The sequence below is a fragment of the Phalacrocorax carbo genome, chromosome 6 (assembly GCF_963921805.1).
Source record: "Phalacrocorax carbo chromosome 6, bPhaCar2.1, whole genome shotgun sequence".
In the NCBI taxonomy this organism is placed as follows: Eukaryota; Metazoa; Chordata; class Aves; order Suliformes; family Phalacrocoracidae; genus Phalacrocorax; species Phalacrocorax carbo.
Genome location: NC_087518.1, coordinates 7323395 through 7340388, shown reverse-complemented (window position 1 = coordinate 7340388; position 16994 = coordinate 7323395). Strand labels below are relative to the sequence as shown.

Sequence of the window (16994 nt, the reverse complement as noted above, 5' to 3'; positions counted from 1 at the left end):
CAAAGCGGATTAACATCTTCACATCTGAGGTGTTATCCCTCCTGCTGTATGATATGGGAAAAGGACTTAGGAAAACAGCAGAAAAAGCTGCTGGCTCTAAGGTCTTTCCAGTACCTCAGGAGCTCGGGGTTTAGGCTGAGCAGTGCTAATCATGAAGCTGAACTTCAGTGAATGGACAGGTTAAGAAGGTCCAAGAAGAATATGGGGATTTTGTCCGACTTCCCATTAATACTGGTTTCTTTGGGCCAGCCCTAGCAATTTGTATGGACATCAGTCAGGAATGCTCCTAGAATCATAGAACCATTACAGTTGGAAAAGGCCTCTAGGATCAAGTCCAGCTGTCAACCCAACACTCCCACATCTCCTAAACCATGCCCTGAAGTGCTGCATCTACACCTTTTTTTAATACCTCCAGGGACGGTGACTCCCCCACCTCTCTGGGCAGCCTGTTCCAATGCCTGACCACTCTTTCAGTGAAGAAATTTTTCCTAATATCCAATCTAACCCTCCCCGATGCAGCTTGAAGCTGTTTCCTCTCATTCTATCGCTAGTGACCTGGGAGAAGCGACCAACACCCACCTTGCTACAGCCTCCTTTCAGGGAGTTGGAGAGAGCGATAAGGCCTCCCCTCAGGGAGCATCCCCTCCTAGGAACGCTAGTCAGAATTCCTAAAAGGCCCTTCTTTTCATATTTCCCACAGAAAAAGGAAAACCAAAAGGGACAGCGAAAAACGCACCCCATGAACCTCAGCGTGAGGACAAAAAGAGGCGAGTTCCCAACTCGGCTTGACCAAACATCTCCAGGAGCTCCCTGCACAGAGCTGCCAACACTGACCAGCTTCCCTGGCACCCTTTCGAGAGGCGAGAGAAGCACATCCTAACAAGCTACACAGGAGCAGAGGATTTCAGGCCTGATATCTTCTAGTGATAAAGAAAGGATTTACACCTTCACAGTAAAGTTTGAGCTTGTCTGTACATGGCCGAGAGGTGCAAAAAGGCAGGACCCATGTTGGTCTGCGTTTGCTATGCAAACCCCATCTCACCCATTGCTTGGTGGCAGAGGGAGGATGAGCCCTTTGATGTTCAATGGTAGCGCTGCTGCTCTCCTATTGAAACGCAGCACGAACCCCTGCAAAGCTGCAGGTTGTCTGTTTTCACAAGCCTGGCTCCCCCACAGACCAGGATATTACAGCTACAGGAGATTAACACCACGCTGCTGCCGATATCCTTTGAATGAAGCCTCTGGTCCCATGTAGCTGGGGCACAAGGTCACCTTTGCTAAGCAAGCAGCCCAGGTAAGGCAGGCCACCAAACACCATTTACTTCCTGAACTGTGCTGCCTTGTAGGGTAAAGTCCTTTAATGGAAGCAGAAGGGAGAGTTGTTATGGGGACCGAGCTACTGAGTATTGGCCAGTATTCAGTCATGGAGCCAAACAGCAGTGCTCGTGAACAAAATGGCATTTTCTAAACCCCTCTACTGACCCACCTGTGAAACAGAGGAGGAACGACTCTACTCAGTACTTGCTGCAATGCCCTTTCTTGCCTGTTATTTTTTATTTCTGTTTTAGAGCGGCTGGAGAGCAGCAATCGGCATCTAGCTGTAAAGAGGATGCCACATGCAATTACAGAGAGAAGTCTTGAAGGACACAGTGCCGAAGCAGAGAGACATTTGAAATAAACTTAAAGGGAACAGCTTTGTTTAGCTGCGTGGCCTTTTGCTGCCCTGTAATTCTTTATGTCGATTATAATAGAAAGATCAAATTTCTCATTTTCCCATCTCTGTATCTAGAGAAATGCAAAAACTCTTACACTTGATCTCTCCGAGCCCTCCTTTCCCAGATTCACTTACCGATACTTTGTCACTGTCACCTCTTTGACGGTGGCCTGCTTGCATGCGTGCGTGTGTTCAGAAGAGTTGCTCCAGTAAATACAAAGGACCCAGTTTCCAAATCCCATCATGCTGCACACCCCAACAGCACTTAATTCATGCAGTAACCTATTTCTGTCAGGTGCTTCCTTCTCTCCAGGCTTGGCTATCCCTTTCAGATTTCATTACAAATTAGCTGGGATTTAATTGGGAATTGAGGCCCAGGCTATTTCCCCATCTATGCAGACACGAGGAGGTCCAGAACGATGCATCTCCTGCGTCAAGATGATGGGAGAAGGAAACATTGTCCTCATGGCCTTGCTCTTGCTTTCTCCTTCCTGATGATGTGGGAGCGCTCCAAGGACACAAGGAGGGCACATATGGGAAACCATCACAGCTCCACTGTGGAGCCTCTTCCTTGCAAACAGTGCGAGACACACAAGACGTGGAGCAGAGCCTTCCCTGAGGCCCACTGCGGATCCATCTGCCATTGCTGTCCAGTCCCGTGGGCTCCCTCCCAGCTCTTTGCCCTCTGCCTGCCCATGGAGGCTGCTTTGTACTCACATAAACAGCACGTGGAAAGGGTAGCTCACCAGAAGCAGCCTGTGTTTATCTGCGCACCAGAATGGAGGCGAGTCTTGCCTCCAGCCTGGCACTGTGATCCAAGGTACGCAGAAAACCTTTTCCTTCTTCAATGTTCTAAGTCCTATAGAAAAGGAATAGCCCCAAGAAATAGGGAGCATCATACGCTATGCAGTGTTCTACTATCACCGTCCCTACACCACTCAGCACCCTCAAACACTGGCAGAACAGGGAAATGCAAAAGGCCAAATTCACATATGCACCAAAGATCCTTCTGCAGTCTGCAGGAAGGGGCTACCAGGTCCTGAATAAGTCAAATCTTACCTCATGGTAGTTCTCTCTGAGGAATAACATGCAATAATCCATATCTACTTTTATTTAATCCATGTATACTTTTATTTTTAATCTTTAGCTGCTAGTTTGAGAGGCTGAACAAAGACACAGACATGTTCAGGATTCTACCAAGGGTGCATCTGTCTCCAGATGAAAGAATCCTGACATCAAACTGACTGCAGCTGGGCTGGGAAAAGTTTTAGATCAGTGCGATCAACACAAGTCTTGCACCAAAGTACAAATACACATAGCATGATTTCCTCTGGGTGACAGGCAAATCCTGTTATTCCACTTATGAATGGGCCTCATTAAGTAGAAAAAAAATTGTTGGTGCAACCTGTTCCTTTTTAAATTAAACATATTAAAGTTGATAGATACTGCTAATTCTCTGCCTCAGCCTTTTATGTGTTGCAGTAACACTGCTCCCATTGTTAGGGAAAGTCTTAAGTTTGCATAATCTGCTTTTCATTTCCCTGGCAGCTGCAGATCATTCTTTGTGACTAAACTAAAGACAGTTTCTTTCAAGAATCCACCAGATCTGTCCTCCTTTTTCCTTCCTGTACCTACAAGTTAGGAAGAAAATAAGAAAACAAAACCTTACCAACAAGCATTAAATCCTATCAGATCAGGCTGGAAGGTCACCTCATCCATCCCTCTGCCCTGAGGCAAAGATCAACTACTCTTCTTAAGCCATCCCTGACAGACGCTCATCTATGTCTAAAAAACACCCATCGATGATTTCACAGCCCGTTCCTTTGCTTACCTCTTGGCTACAAGTCTGACCCAAATGTCCCTTACCACAGTCAAAGCTCCTCGCTGCTTCTCCTGTCCACACTGGACTTGAGGAAGACTATTTCTCCTTGAAGAAGAGTATTTCTTCTCTCTTTGAAGCACCCCTTGACATGCATGCCAAGCTTTCCCATGCTTTCACTCCTCTTATCTCTTACGAACATATCTGTCTACAACTTTTCCGAAACGCAGCCCCTTTTCAGAGCCCAGCACTCCTGAACAAGCAAGTCAAACTGCTCCTTGGCCCATTTCTGCTCCTGTGTTTATTCCTGTTGTCTAGAAGTGAGTGGAGAATGCAGGAGGTTGAGGTCTTAGCCTCCAGGACAGCAATGGCCAGGTAGGGAAGAGGCGTTGAGAGGAGTCTGGGATGGTTTTCAGGCTGGCGTACACCAGCTGCACCCGGTCGCTGATGCCTGCTGGTAGCACGGTGTTAGGCTGGTGCTGGGCTGGCCAGAGCACAGCCAGTTCCCAGGCAGGTGGCTGGATGCTCACACAACACATCCAGCTCCAGTCCAGCCAGCCCAACCGTGCAAACCCAGCAAAACCCAGGGGGGTGGACTCTGCTGGTTTTGGGGATGACACAGCAAGCAGCGAGCAAGCATGGGGAGTGAGCAATGCGGGTGGAGAAGTGGGGAAAAAACCCAGGAAGTTTAGTAGAGGAAGAGGAAAGAATCTGAATCAAAATGTGCAGTGACCTGCCTCCTCCCACTTGTCCCTTGCTAGGGCTGACCTTGACTTCAAAAGAAACTCCAATTTTCTGAAAAGCAGCAAAAAGAAGAACAAGGCATGAAATCTCACAATCAGTTCAGAGGCTTACAGCAGCATCTAGTACTAGCATTTTACATGTCATGTAATAAAGCACTAAGCCTAGGAGGTTTTTCAATTTCTGTAACTAAGTTGACAGCTTTTATTATAGGACGTGGTTTTGCCAGCACCTAGCCTTGTGCACACACTTCCCGGCTCTTCCAGCCCAGCGAGGCTGCTCAGATCTGTGTTTCGGGCTGCTCTTAGTGCGCTTAGCTAGCACCGTGCTCAGCTCTCGGCACAAGGGAACCATCAGGCCACCTTGACGTGGAATAACCAGAGGCTGCTGTAGGTGCCCAGGTGTGAAAACCCTCGAGGTGACCAGGCAAGGCTCAGCTTGGAGGGCGAGGCAAGCAGCACAGCGCTGCCCTTGGCTGGGGAAGCAGGCTCTGCTGCGAAGGGACGGCCCTGCTCGCGATCTCATCTGGTGACTGATTTGCACTGACATGCTGTTCTGATCGCAGCAATTTTGCACGTTACCAGCTGCTTTTCTGGATGTAGGGAAGAACAGGCCTGACAAATAGGATAGTAAATGCATGTTAAGGACATCGCTCCAGAACTCCCAGCTGTTATACTTTCACTATGAGAATTTAAAGGTATCTTGTTAAAAATGTAACACAATGTCAGCATTAGAAGGGAAAACAGGAGGAAACTGTTAAGTGCCCAGCCCTACAGAGCTTCATTAATACAGGCTGAAATGTCAAGATTTAAAGGCTAACTAAATCCCACTTAAAACTTTCACAAAGAGGATTAACTGGAACTTACCCACTCCTTACGCTGCTGTTCACCTTCCGCAGGAGGGGCAGTTCTCATGTATGTGCCTTCTGGGTTTAAGCGATACCAGGCTGGCTGGAGCGGAGCTTGCCCCCAGCCCCGCTGAGGTCCGGGGGCAGCAGTCGGGTACACGCGTGCTGAGGACAGCAAACCACACTCCTGCCAGGCTGCAACTCTGCTTGAGCAAAGACAAAAGCACCCCTTCTAAGCATTGCGTTTACCTGCAATTTCTAACAGCTAAATTCACAGGCAACGTAACTAAAGCGCCTTTCCAAGGGAGACCAAAACTAACTTTACACATTTCCATGCACAGAGAAACGACCCACGCAAACAAAACCAGCCCAGCCCACGCCGCCACACCACGGAAGCTGAACACAGCAAGCGAGCTGCTGGTTACAGAGCGAACAATGCCTTGGCACAAGTGAGACGCAAACGTTCAGAAATACAAACCCAGAGCTTATGAAATTTTCCATATGACGTCTGAAAATTAAAAATCACACCGTTCTATTCTGCATATGGCATAAGAGGAATAAAACTTCTATGTATCGGCCATCAGCCTACATATAAGAAAAGACATATATAGAGGTAAAAAGATTTCATTTTTCTAGATAAAAAGCCCTTACATAAGCGTACACCAGCATTACCCAATTGAAACTGAATTTCTGTGCACTTGATTTCACCCACCTGGAACAAAATGCTGAAGGAAGAACAAAGAATACCACAGACTAATTAAATAAATGTCTACTTCACAGAAAGGACAAAGTCATTAAATGGGTTCAGTTTTACATTTATTTGACAAAACGGTGTACACAGTGTTAATCTTTGCAGCATACTCATCACGTACACACACAACGAATGGTTTCGAGACCAGCAGTTAGACACGCAGTGTGCGACAACATTGCATAAACAGTTCTTCCACAGAATGCTCCTATTTCCAGTATCAAAATATATAAAATAGAGTGTGACATTTTTATTTATTGTGGTGAGGTAAACATTTCTTCCTTCAAAGCAGTGTGCTTCTATGCACCTTCGCGAGAAGGGCTAACGATACCCTTCTCCTTCGTTCAGTCAATAAGTACATACCTAGTGGCATATTTATTGCTATTCTAATGGTCATACATTTTTTCCTTGAGCAAGACGTAGAGAAAGGAATGGAGAAGAAAAAACCTGCAGTAATTGATGATAGCAACCTATCTATACTGTTTGTGTCAAGAGCCAGAGATTAGTGCAGATAAATTCTTTTGAATGTAACAGTTTTAATGGAAATGTCAAGAAAAATTTATTTACATTTTTCTAAGTAGAACGCAGTATTGATTAGAGCCGCTCAAAAATCACAATTAAGAATTTATTAGACAAATTTTTACCTCTCTGCCCATTTAACACCAGATCATAATATCCACTCATTCGTTCACTGTTAAAATTTATTGATGATTTTCAGCATGTAATTCCTGGGCTGAGTGAGATTTGTACCGAGTTCTTTAGTTACACAAGCCATTTGGTATTGTCTTCTGCTCCCCGAATGGATGATTTGTGTAACTAACAGCTTGAAGTTTGACTGCTACAAAAGCATACGTAATCAAAATAAATCTTGGTCAATATCTGAGTACTGAAACTTATTTTCTTTTACATATTTTTACTGCTGCCTGAGAAATGAAATACTTTAAAAATAGAAAAGTTCATTTGTGTTTTATTCCCAATAAATCAGAAATGGTTTTTGGAAGTTTAATCACTTGAAGAATACTCCACCCTCCTGACAGAAAACTGCTTCAGGTTCTCATCTTATTTTAAAACCTCACAGCAGTGACGTACTTGTGAAAGAGGTTATTTTAGAAAGTGAGCAGCCATTTTCTTACCGTCAGGCACACCCTCCGCGAGCTCTCCGTACGGCACTGTTACACCTAGAAATACCGCACCTCATTCCCAAAAACTAGAAAATAAAATGAATCACATTTCGCCGGCTTATAGGCACAGTGTAAGCATGGGAGGTCCTTTCGCTACCAACTATTCAATCCCTTTTCCTATTGTGAGGTATGCTTTGGCATCTACAAAAGAAAATAATCTTAAGGCAATATGTGTGATTTCTAAAAAAGAAAATAAACATTATTCATTTGAATAAAAAGATCTTGTAAGCACAATTTTTTACATTATTGTGAAAATCCATAAAAATATAAACCCATTATTAGTTTGCTGATTCTTTACAGCATAAAAATAACTGAATGAAAATACTGTGAAATAGGTGAACTACACGCGTTTGATTAAAGAACAATCCTGTTGATAGAAGTAAATTATTAATTATCATATCTCATAATGAATTTATCGGTGACGATTTTGGGAGGAAAGCAGAAAAAGGCTTTTATGAAGTATCGTATTACTACAATTCTGAAAAACAAAATTACCAAAAATTAGATTAAAACATACAAACTTTTCAAGAAAATAGCTGCAAAATTTCTGAGTTTGCCATGAATTAGAAATCAAGTCCACCAAGACTGATGACTGTGTAGAAAAACTCCACTAATGCTCTCCGAAATAACAAAAGGAATGATGTCTTGTGAAACACACACAGTTGCCATGAGAATAATCTTCAGGTTGTTATTGTTTGGTGACACTAGCCACTGCCTTCTTCGCTGCATCCTCAAGGTCATTTGCAGACGTGATGGGGAGTCCACTTTCATTCAGAATACGCTGGGCTTCATGAACATTTGTTCCTAAAAAAGAACACTGACTATAATTAGTAATTAATATTAATGATTACGAGAATCTTCTATTAAATCTCTATAAAAGCAGTTAACGCTTCAAACTCCACATTCTTTCAGTTTAACAACAGATTCAGTGAGTGGCTTACACTGAGCTGAGAAGGAACTCTTCATTTCAATGACAATTTTGACAGACAATGCAATCTAATAATAGCACTTGCATCCACAAGAGGGGTTTTGTGAAGATCAGAGGGTCAATCCAACATCTCCCAAAGTCAGTCGGGACATCCAGCAAGTGCAGTGGATAATGGATCACGTATCGGGCCTTTACGACATTCGGAAGATTTAATGCATTTATTCGCAACAAAATCAGCTACAGCTAATCAGCAGTCAGTGAATCAATCAACTATAACTAAAATTCACCCATGTTAACTGAAAGCTGCAAAATGGGCTGTTGGAAGACAAAGATTTGGGTAATACTGAAAATCTCAGTGGTTTTGAGTTGCTATTGAATAGCTTTTTTTTTTTTTTTTGCATTTGTGCTAAAAAAGGGGAACACCGAGAGCACTGAGGTATTAAACATAACACCATTCCCTCCTCTGCTGCTCCACTATATTGTTCCATATTGAAGGAGACTGTACAGCCGTACAGTACAAGTGCTCCATTTGGTACATAAAGAGCTCAAATTTAGTCAGACTACCTGCACAGCAAAGGAAAAAAAAAATTTAAACAAAAGATATTTCAGGAAAGCATGTTTTTCACACTGTTCACTTGTATAAGAGAGAAGTGGGCCATCTTCCCATTCACTCCAGCTTGTTCCTGATGGAAAACAAGACAAACAGAAAATGTGAATTCTCCAAAGCTTTGATCACGGAGGCTCTCTGCACCGCAGAAGAACTTGGAGTCAGATATCCTACTGAGGAAGGGGAATCCACACTTCGGGATCACACCGCTAGTCACCAGCACAAGACCCTGAGCTGATCCTCTTCAGGATCATTTCTAGCCCTCTTCTCCACATCAAGTTCCTTGTTATTTTCCATGTCAAAATGCTTAATTACTTTGTAATTCCTAGACCTAGCAAAATGAATTTTAATTATATTTGGAGCTATACACTAATTATACTCTTAATTATTAACCGAGCGAGGAGCATACTCTCCTTGAGCAAAAGAATACTCATTTTAAAGGGGGATTTGGGGTTTCTCAGGCTTTACAAGATGTCTGAAATTGTACAGCACAACTAGAGAAATTCAGAAGTCTGTTTTCATCAGCGTGCTCAAGTCAGGATTCCCACTCCTGGCACTGAAAGAGGCCAAAGACATCTCTGTCGCAGCAGGCCCCAGCACTTTGTGATAGGAGAGGCAGGTGTCCGGGAGAGGAGTGTGGGACCCCATCTGCTAGCTGTTTAAAAGCACTGGCAGAAGAGGTCATGCTTCCCATCGATATGCAGAGGACACACCGTGGGACTTGTGTAGGAAGGTCAAAGACATCTGAAATCTCTGACAGAAGGGCGATTTGGTTGCATAGTAACATCCAGAACTGTGCAGGACTTTTCCTACAGAAAAAAATATTATGGGCAAAAAAGAGCATAATTATTGAATTTTTTTTTTTTGTGGTGTTTTTTTTTTTTTTTTTTTTTTTTTTTTTAACCATCCTATCTAACATAATGTGGAAGCTGCTAATTGCCAGTAGAGAACCGTACAGGGAAGTCAGAAGACATTACGAAGGTTCCCTTCTCTGTTAAGTTCCTCACATTTGTACAGCAATTCCCATCAAGTCTTGAAGGTTTTATCTAGTATTTAGATACAAGTGTGATAAACATTTAGAAGAGTCCAGATTGTACCGATCTCTCAAATAGGAATCTACAAGACAAAGTGTTGTGAGGAGCAAAAAAAATGGAAAGAGGGAAAAATTTTCCTGGAAAATTTCCCACAGAGAAAAATACTCTGTTGCGTGTGATAGCCACGTATTTAAAACTAACTTGTGCTCTTCACTAAGTGGCCAATATTAATTTACTAACAGGTCAGAGTGGGAACAATACATTGGATCTGTTCTCCACTGCATTGATTGCTCTACACACCGCTTGTCTAACATGCATTACAAAATCAATACAAAACACAGTCCACTAAGAAGGGAAGGGGGAGTTTATGCAGACAAATGAAAATATGAAAAGCTGGAAAAAATCTCACTGCAGTCAAAAGAGTAAGGGTACACTTTGTATTTATTAAATAAAATACTGTTTTATAGGCAGGCCATACAAGTAAACATATTTTTCGGCAAGCATTTCCTTTGCTGTAATTTTCTTCTGTTAATGATAGCTTTTTATCCCATTGTGGTAAGTATTTTAGATACATGGAGAATAAAGAAATTATAATGAGATCCTGCTGAAAGCAGAGGTAAGGGTTTTAAAATTAAACGTTTGGAAAACACTGGAAACATTTAAGAATCTACAAAGGGTATCACCTTACTGCAGCAGACATTAAAATAAACAAATAAATAATCCCACTATTCGAACATTAACCTCCTGCCACTGGATGGTGTCAGAGAACTGTAAACAGAATCCCACACGCAGGCTATCAAAATAACCTGCCCTTCACCTACCCTGTAGCCACCGGGAAATGGTGAAAATTCATAGGACTGAAGGCAATAGGGCTTTTGTTGTTGCTGCTGGGGGATTTTTTTTTCCCTTTTTTGTTTTTTAAACTTGACCTTCATTAAAAGAACGGCTTTCAGATGAGAAAAGAGTTTTTTCCTTCTGACACATATTACTGTCAATGACACTCTGGAAAACCAGGAAAGATGTAATTTTATCAGCAGATACTTTCAGGCTTTTTAATCTAAATATCCTCCTTCTGAAACTCGGGTTCTGAAACAACCTCTCTGTACATGCAATCACTCACATTTACAGTTCTATTGCCTTGAAATCTCTGCTTTCACTAGCAAAGTGAATCTATTCAACTCATTACCTAAAAATCATAGTAATAAATATTCTATCTAAGCACTTTTCTATAAATTTTAAGATTATACCAACACACAGTGTTACAAACGAGTCAAGAGGAGTCAACAGGTTGAACAAAAACAAATAAAACATCCCCAACCATACTCCAACAGGATTTTGATAAAAGTTCATTTATTCACTTGCACTGTCATAAAACCATTAGGAACAGGCTAAATTGCCACTCTTTAATGCTGATGGCTGAGAGGATGCAAGACTCTGCAATGCCTTTCCTAGCTTTTCAGGTAAATAAGATAAAAGGGGAGAAGACACAGTTATATATATTTGATACACCCTAAGAAAAGACTACCATAAAAAATAATCTGATCTACTCAAACCATTTTGCTATGATAAAATATTTCACTATATGCAGTACATCTGCAATATTATTGACGTGAACATATTGTGACCACTCTACATTATCAATAGTAGTGGTTCAGCTTTGATATGCTACATTGATGAGCGTGTCAAAAGGCAAATTCCCTGCCCTGCCCCCCACATGGATCCAGGTTATGCCACTTCTGCTAGCCCACAAGCTGGAAACTCATAGCCTCTCAGGTCTCAAAGACAGAGATACTGGAGAATAAGAGACAAGGTTCATCACTAGCTAAACTTCAGTCAACATCTGATTTGACATTTGACTAGTGATGAGCCTTAAGTAATGATCTCTAGCTAAGGAACCTATGAAGTTTGGGTGGCTCACACATCTTGTAGCCGTTGGCTCTGCGGTCAAGAATAAACTAACTTTCACTTTAAAAATTGTCTCACAAGAGACATTTGCCTTTGTATTTGGTCCACCCCATTTGCCCTTTTCTATCTTAACTTTTCCCAAAGAATATTTCAACCTTTTCACGCACCCCATGGTTACACCCAAACTGGGAAAGACTCAAGCACATTTAAATTTGTGCTAAATGTTTAAACCCAAGATGTCTGAAAAGGTTGATACGAATAAAGTTCTAAATGTGACTTTGCAATACCCTGTAGGCAATTTGGGATACTGAAAATCACAGGCGTACACACTAAACCATATTTTTTGAGCAAGATATACAAATTGTAGCAAAATTTCATTTGTGTGTAAAAGATTTCTTAATATATTAAAAAAAAACATTAGATTCTAAATAACATAGAAGATCACAAATCACATGGCTGAAAATGTAGTAGGAAATTTGGATTCAGACATTTGAATAAAAGCCAACTTGCTTCTAGCTGCATTTCAACATATCAAGTAGTTCTAATTCCTCCCAATTCTCCTTGTCCTATGACCACAGAAGCAGAGAATTAACTTGTTGCAAAAGAGAGAATGCAAAATTTCTAGCTTAGGAAGAGGACATCTAATTCACAATTCTTTTTTATTCTTTCCTCTTTTCATCTAACTCTGAGCTACACAAATGAGAAACAATGTCTGGCATCCATTCAGCGCTCCTAGTTAGTTTTCACAAAACTTAACTGAAGTACATTACACTTTAAATGCTGCATAAAACCAGAAGAAGTTAGTTTTCTCCATCTGTAAAAGATAAAATTTGGAATATGTGATTTTTCCAGTTGTCCATGAGCTTTTTAAACAACAATAATCCCATGCCTCAGCTGGTGAGTTCTTTACTGATAAGGCAAGTAAATATGTGTAATTATAAAGTTACCATTTTCAAAGAGGAGAGTAATCCTTTCTTTATCCACTGGTAAAACAGCTTGTAATTATTATACAACTGAGAACAAAGATTTGTCCACAGAATACTGCTAAATCAAGACAGATTTGACTGATTAAAACTCTAGTCATTGAGACATTTGTAATACAGTGCATGCAGGCAAAGGGTCTTTAAAGTGCAGGTCACAAATCTGTGAGATTTATTGGAATAAATCATGAACCTTCTGTTGGAAAAATGTTCGAAATGGAAATCCAAAAAAGTGCGCATCCCTTTTTCTCCTTTTCAAGTTTAAAATGTTATTGGTGATGTTTTAAAGAGTCCTGGGTAGCCTTATTAATTCCACGGTACTCATTATTAATTCAAAATCCTTATATATTTGGATAACCCGGTATGAGTTCAAAGAAGAACAATGAAGATGATTAAGGATCCACAGGGACTGATTTCTGAGGAAAGATTAAAAGAACCAGAGAGAGAGAGAGCCAGCGTTTGGTTGGGTGATTAAGGAGGCAGAGAAAGCAGGGGTTACAAGCTAACAGTTTCCAAGTACAACATCTAAAGGCAGTAAACATCATAGCTCTTCGTTTAGGATTAATTGATGGGTAACACTAGGAATAAGAGAAGGAATTAAAAAACTTTCGAGATAAATATTATGCAAAAGGAAGCATTTGCTGTATTATACCGGGACAGAGTTTCCTAAAGAAAGCATGGTATTGCCATCCCTGGAGTCAGCAACTAGTCTAGGAGAAGCATTATCACAAACCTAGTAAAGAGCAGGCAGTCATGGGAAGATGACCAAGAAAAGATGTTTGCCTTAAAATCTGTTAGACATTCTGAAGATTTAGCTTCGGCCTCTGTGGACAGAGGAGCACGCAACTCTCAGAGGTCACAGGTACAAGAGGAACCAGCACCACGCAGTCACCTCTGCAGGGCTCTGTCCAAGCCCCAGGCAGAAGCACTCCTGCTCCACACCTTCTCCTCCAGACAAACTCCACAGTGCAGTAGCACCAGGACTCTCCTCAGTCAGCCTAGGGACTGCTTTGCCTCCTGCAATCTCCCAGAAATCATGTTAAAGTCATGTTAAAAATCTCCCAGAAGTCATGTTAATTAAAAAAAAAACAAACCACCCTTACTCGTGTACAATCATGGAATTATTGAAAGTACTGGAGAAAGGTCAAGAGAACCCAGCGGCAGACCTGGCAGATTGCAGTTTAAAATGAGCAAGCTGATTTTCTTACTTCTCTTACACCCGTTTCAAATATTGCAATAGAAACAACTTGCGACTACCTTGTTTGTACGGAAAACTAATGGCTTTTCCAATAGCTTCGCTTAAAAAATAACAGCTGCAATAGGTGAGAAGTCTTGCAGGTCTGACAGATAAGCTTCTTCCCAGCTATGATGGACAGGAAAAGTTTTTTGCTATGACAAAAAGCTAAATAACATTTGCTAGAGCTAATAAACAATGAAATTTTATATTATCAAACTTTCCTGCTTCTAACTAGCATCCATCAGTCTCTCCTTCATCCATATTAAGCTATCTACTTACCCTCTTAAGGTGTTTAGTGGTGCTGCATCATCCGAAGAAAATGTTCACAATTTGTTTCTAAAATTAATTTTAAAGTATTTAAATTTTCCTGTTCTTACCACAGCAAAGGTCTACCCATGTGAAATGAAGAGCACACTCGGAAAAGTGCTGAAACCCTGCAGTGAAATGCACAGCAGAACTTTTACAGGACAAAATTACATGTCACAGGCTGTGGTCTCCCCTGACGAGAACTACGTGTCGTGTAACACAGCGCGAGAATGAGGGATGGGAAAACGCTGCTTTCTCATGAAAGGCAAAACAAGTACCCCTCTAACCAAAGGGCTTCATAGGTAACCTGCATCTTCATGGGTCCTGGTGACTTTGGTTTTTGAAAAAGCAAAAGTCTGGTGTGTTCAGAACTTTCTTCCTCCCCCTCTATCATAGTGTTAAAAACCACCTTATTGTTTTGTATCTCAGGTACACAGAGGGATGCATTTCCTCCTTTCACCACCAATGCTGAGTGACAGGACATTTTATGCTCTTCACGCACACCCAAATGTGAATATTGAATTTTTTGAGGAACAGGCCTTAAACAAACAAACAAAACCACCAGAAAACCCTCTACTTTCCAAACCTATTCAGCAAAAAAGAAATGTTTGAAGTTTCCCAGTGTGCTGATTTCAATCAAAGCACTTTTTCATTCAATGGCAGAAGAATTTCCCTTCATCCTTCAGGGTCCTTCTCAGAAATTAGAGACAGAGCTCCATATCCACTGCCTTTATATTAAAGCCAGTAACTGCCAAAAAGCGCTCTTCCTTACCTCTCTATTACCTTTTTTTATTTCCAGTTTAACAATGCTGGATGTACTAAGAAATAAAAAAGCCTTACCATTACCAAATCTTCTGGTTTTTAATGGATTTTAGTGGGATTGGATATTCAAGCAGAAGAACACGTTACAGCGATCTCCCTCACACAAATACTGCTTATAACATCTTTCTTTTAATTATGATACTGGAGTAAATTTAAGAAAACTGTATGCTGCTACAGGTTTAGCAATAATGGAATTGCATTCAGTAAAAAAAATAATTTGAAAAAGAAATACCTTCCAGTAAACAGAAATTTGCATCAAAGTAATTTCTATTTGCAATGCAAATGTAACAAGCAAAAACCATAATGCTTTCATTGCAAAATTTCATTGCTTCAAGATTACCAGGTACCAGGAATACAGAACTATGGAAGGAAAGAGTTTACTGACCTCAAGTCATGCTACGGATGAAGAATTGGACATATTCTCATTGTGTGGGACTAACCTGTTTAGAGCTTAGAGACTGGAGAAAGCCATAGTAGATTACTGCACATCTGAGGGATGATTTTTGCATGAAACCATTAGCACTCACCTTCCAGTCTGACCACCAGAGGTACTTTCAGCTCAAGCTCTCGGCAAGCTTTGGTAATACCATTGGCTATAGTGGCGCAGTTCACGATCCCACCAAAAATGTTTACAAGTATTGCTTCGACCTGTAGGAAAGAAACAGAGTAGGAAATAGAGGGTGTTTTTATTTGTGTTTTGTTTTGGCTTTGTTTTTGAAATAAACACAGGCAAAAGATCCAAACTAGGGTACAACTTCCCCTGTCAGGCAGGTTCTCATTTATGGAAGGTACAAGCCTCACCTCTGTACCTGGAGAACTTGATTCTGAGTCTATTGTTTCCATAGTGTGTAGCAGTGATTAATTGCCTTGGTCTACACTGGCATCGTAATTAATACCATAAACACTTTGTAACATAGGAAAGGGGAAATTCTACTCATAAGTATAAATAAGAAGAGATTAAACAACCTATATTTTGGATTCTTTTAATGTATTGGATAATCATCAGAGGTTGGAGCTCACAAAACAGTGTATGAATGAGTGGATGCACATGCAATGACATGGACACTTCACAAAACATGTGAAACATGAATGGACACTTCACAAAACAGTCTGGGTACGTACTTTATCATAAGCAGTACAGAGGAAAAGGCACATAATGGAGAACATTCATTACAACAGATTAACTGATAACCTCAAAAACCTGCTATCCATCAAGTTTCTGGAAACTGAAATTCCTGCACCCAATTCACAATTAAATTCCCTTTCACAACATACAAGACATTAATACATACAAGATATTAATATGGTTTCTTTCCACTTGGTAAGGTAGCATAATATGGAACCCAAGTTCATATACCAAGCTTCCCACCATGGCTTATTAAGAGGGACATGATACGGATGCAGCTATGTTGTTTCTCATTCCATAGCGGGGCTAGCCCACAACATTTGGGGTACTTTGCAATAACCTTCACTGGGTGTCACAAACAAGCTTTGCCAGAATCATGTTTACTCAAAAGAAGACGAGATAAAGAGGGGATTAGGTTTGAAGGAATGAAATATCACTGGATTTCACTTGTGCACGATGTCAACCACAATTATGCTTAACTCATTGCACAGGATGAACAGATTCACTTTGCCCACCTCCAGGTAGCCAGATTCATACCAGCACCAAGAAAATTTCCCGCAGTCACGCAGGTTTATAGCTCTGCACAATCAGGTTTAATATTTCTCTGCAGACAAAACATGACAATTAACTCCTGAGATGTGCAGTCACACACACAGATTGAGAGCTCACCACTGCTAGTAATACTGCCACCCACAACGCAGCAATAAAAAGAAAAAAATCTCAGCGAATACTTTGCTTCCCACATGAAATCAGCTCACAAATATCCAGCAGTACCTTGGGCTGCAAAAGCATCCCTTACTGTAAACATACACTGCATTTACATTGTGCTATAGAACTCCAGCGTTTGCAGAATAGTCATAAAATGAAGGCGGCAATGGGACTACCTTGCTGACATCTTTCTCACCGCCTGCTGCTGCTCCCAGCTCCAGGACTTCTCATGGTGCCGCCCAAAAGTGGCCAGAACAGTTCCCATCTGACCATAGGGGACACAGCGTCATT

General features: G+C 41.2%; 1 protein-coding gene across 4 annotated transcripts in view; it reads right to left on the bottom strand.

Moving 5' to 3' along the window:
- Window positions 1–5920: 5920 nt before the first annotated feature.
- The window catches only part of SUCLG2 (succinate-CoA ligase GDP-forming subunit beta), a 137554-nt gene continuing 126480 nt past the window's right edge, over window positions 5921–16994 (bottom strand). For 2 of the 4 annotated variants that reach the window (XM_064453506.1, XM_064453507.1), the window contains 2 exons: window positions 15397–15517; window positions 5921–7854 (listed from right to left, as the gene is read on the bottom strand). In XM_064453506.1, the coding sequence (XP_064309576.1) occupies window positions 7739–7854; window positions 15397–15517 (237 nt within the window). In that variant the 3' untranslated portion in view covers window positions 5921–7738. Of the gene's footprint in view, window positions 7855–10439; window positions 10622–15396; window positions 15518–16994 lie in introns of those variants that run through there. The other 2 variants (XR_010373297.1, XM_064453508.1) reach the window with 2 other exon arrangements.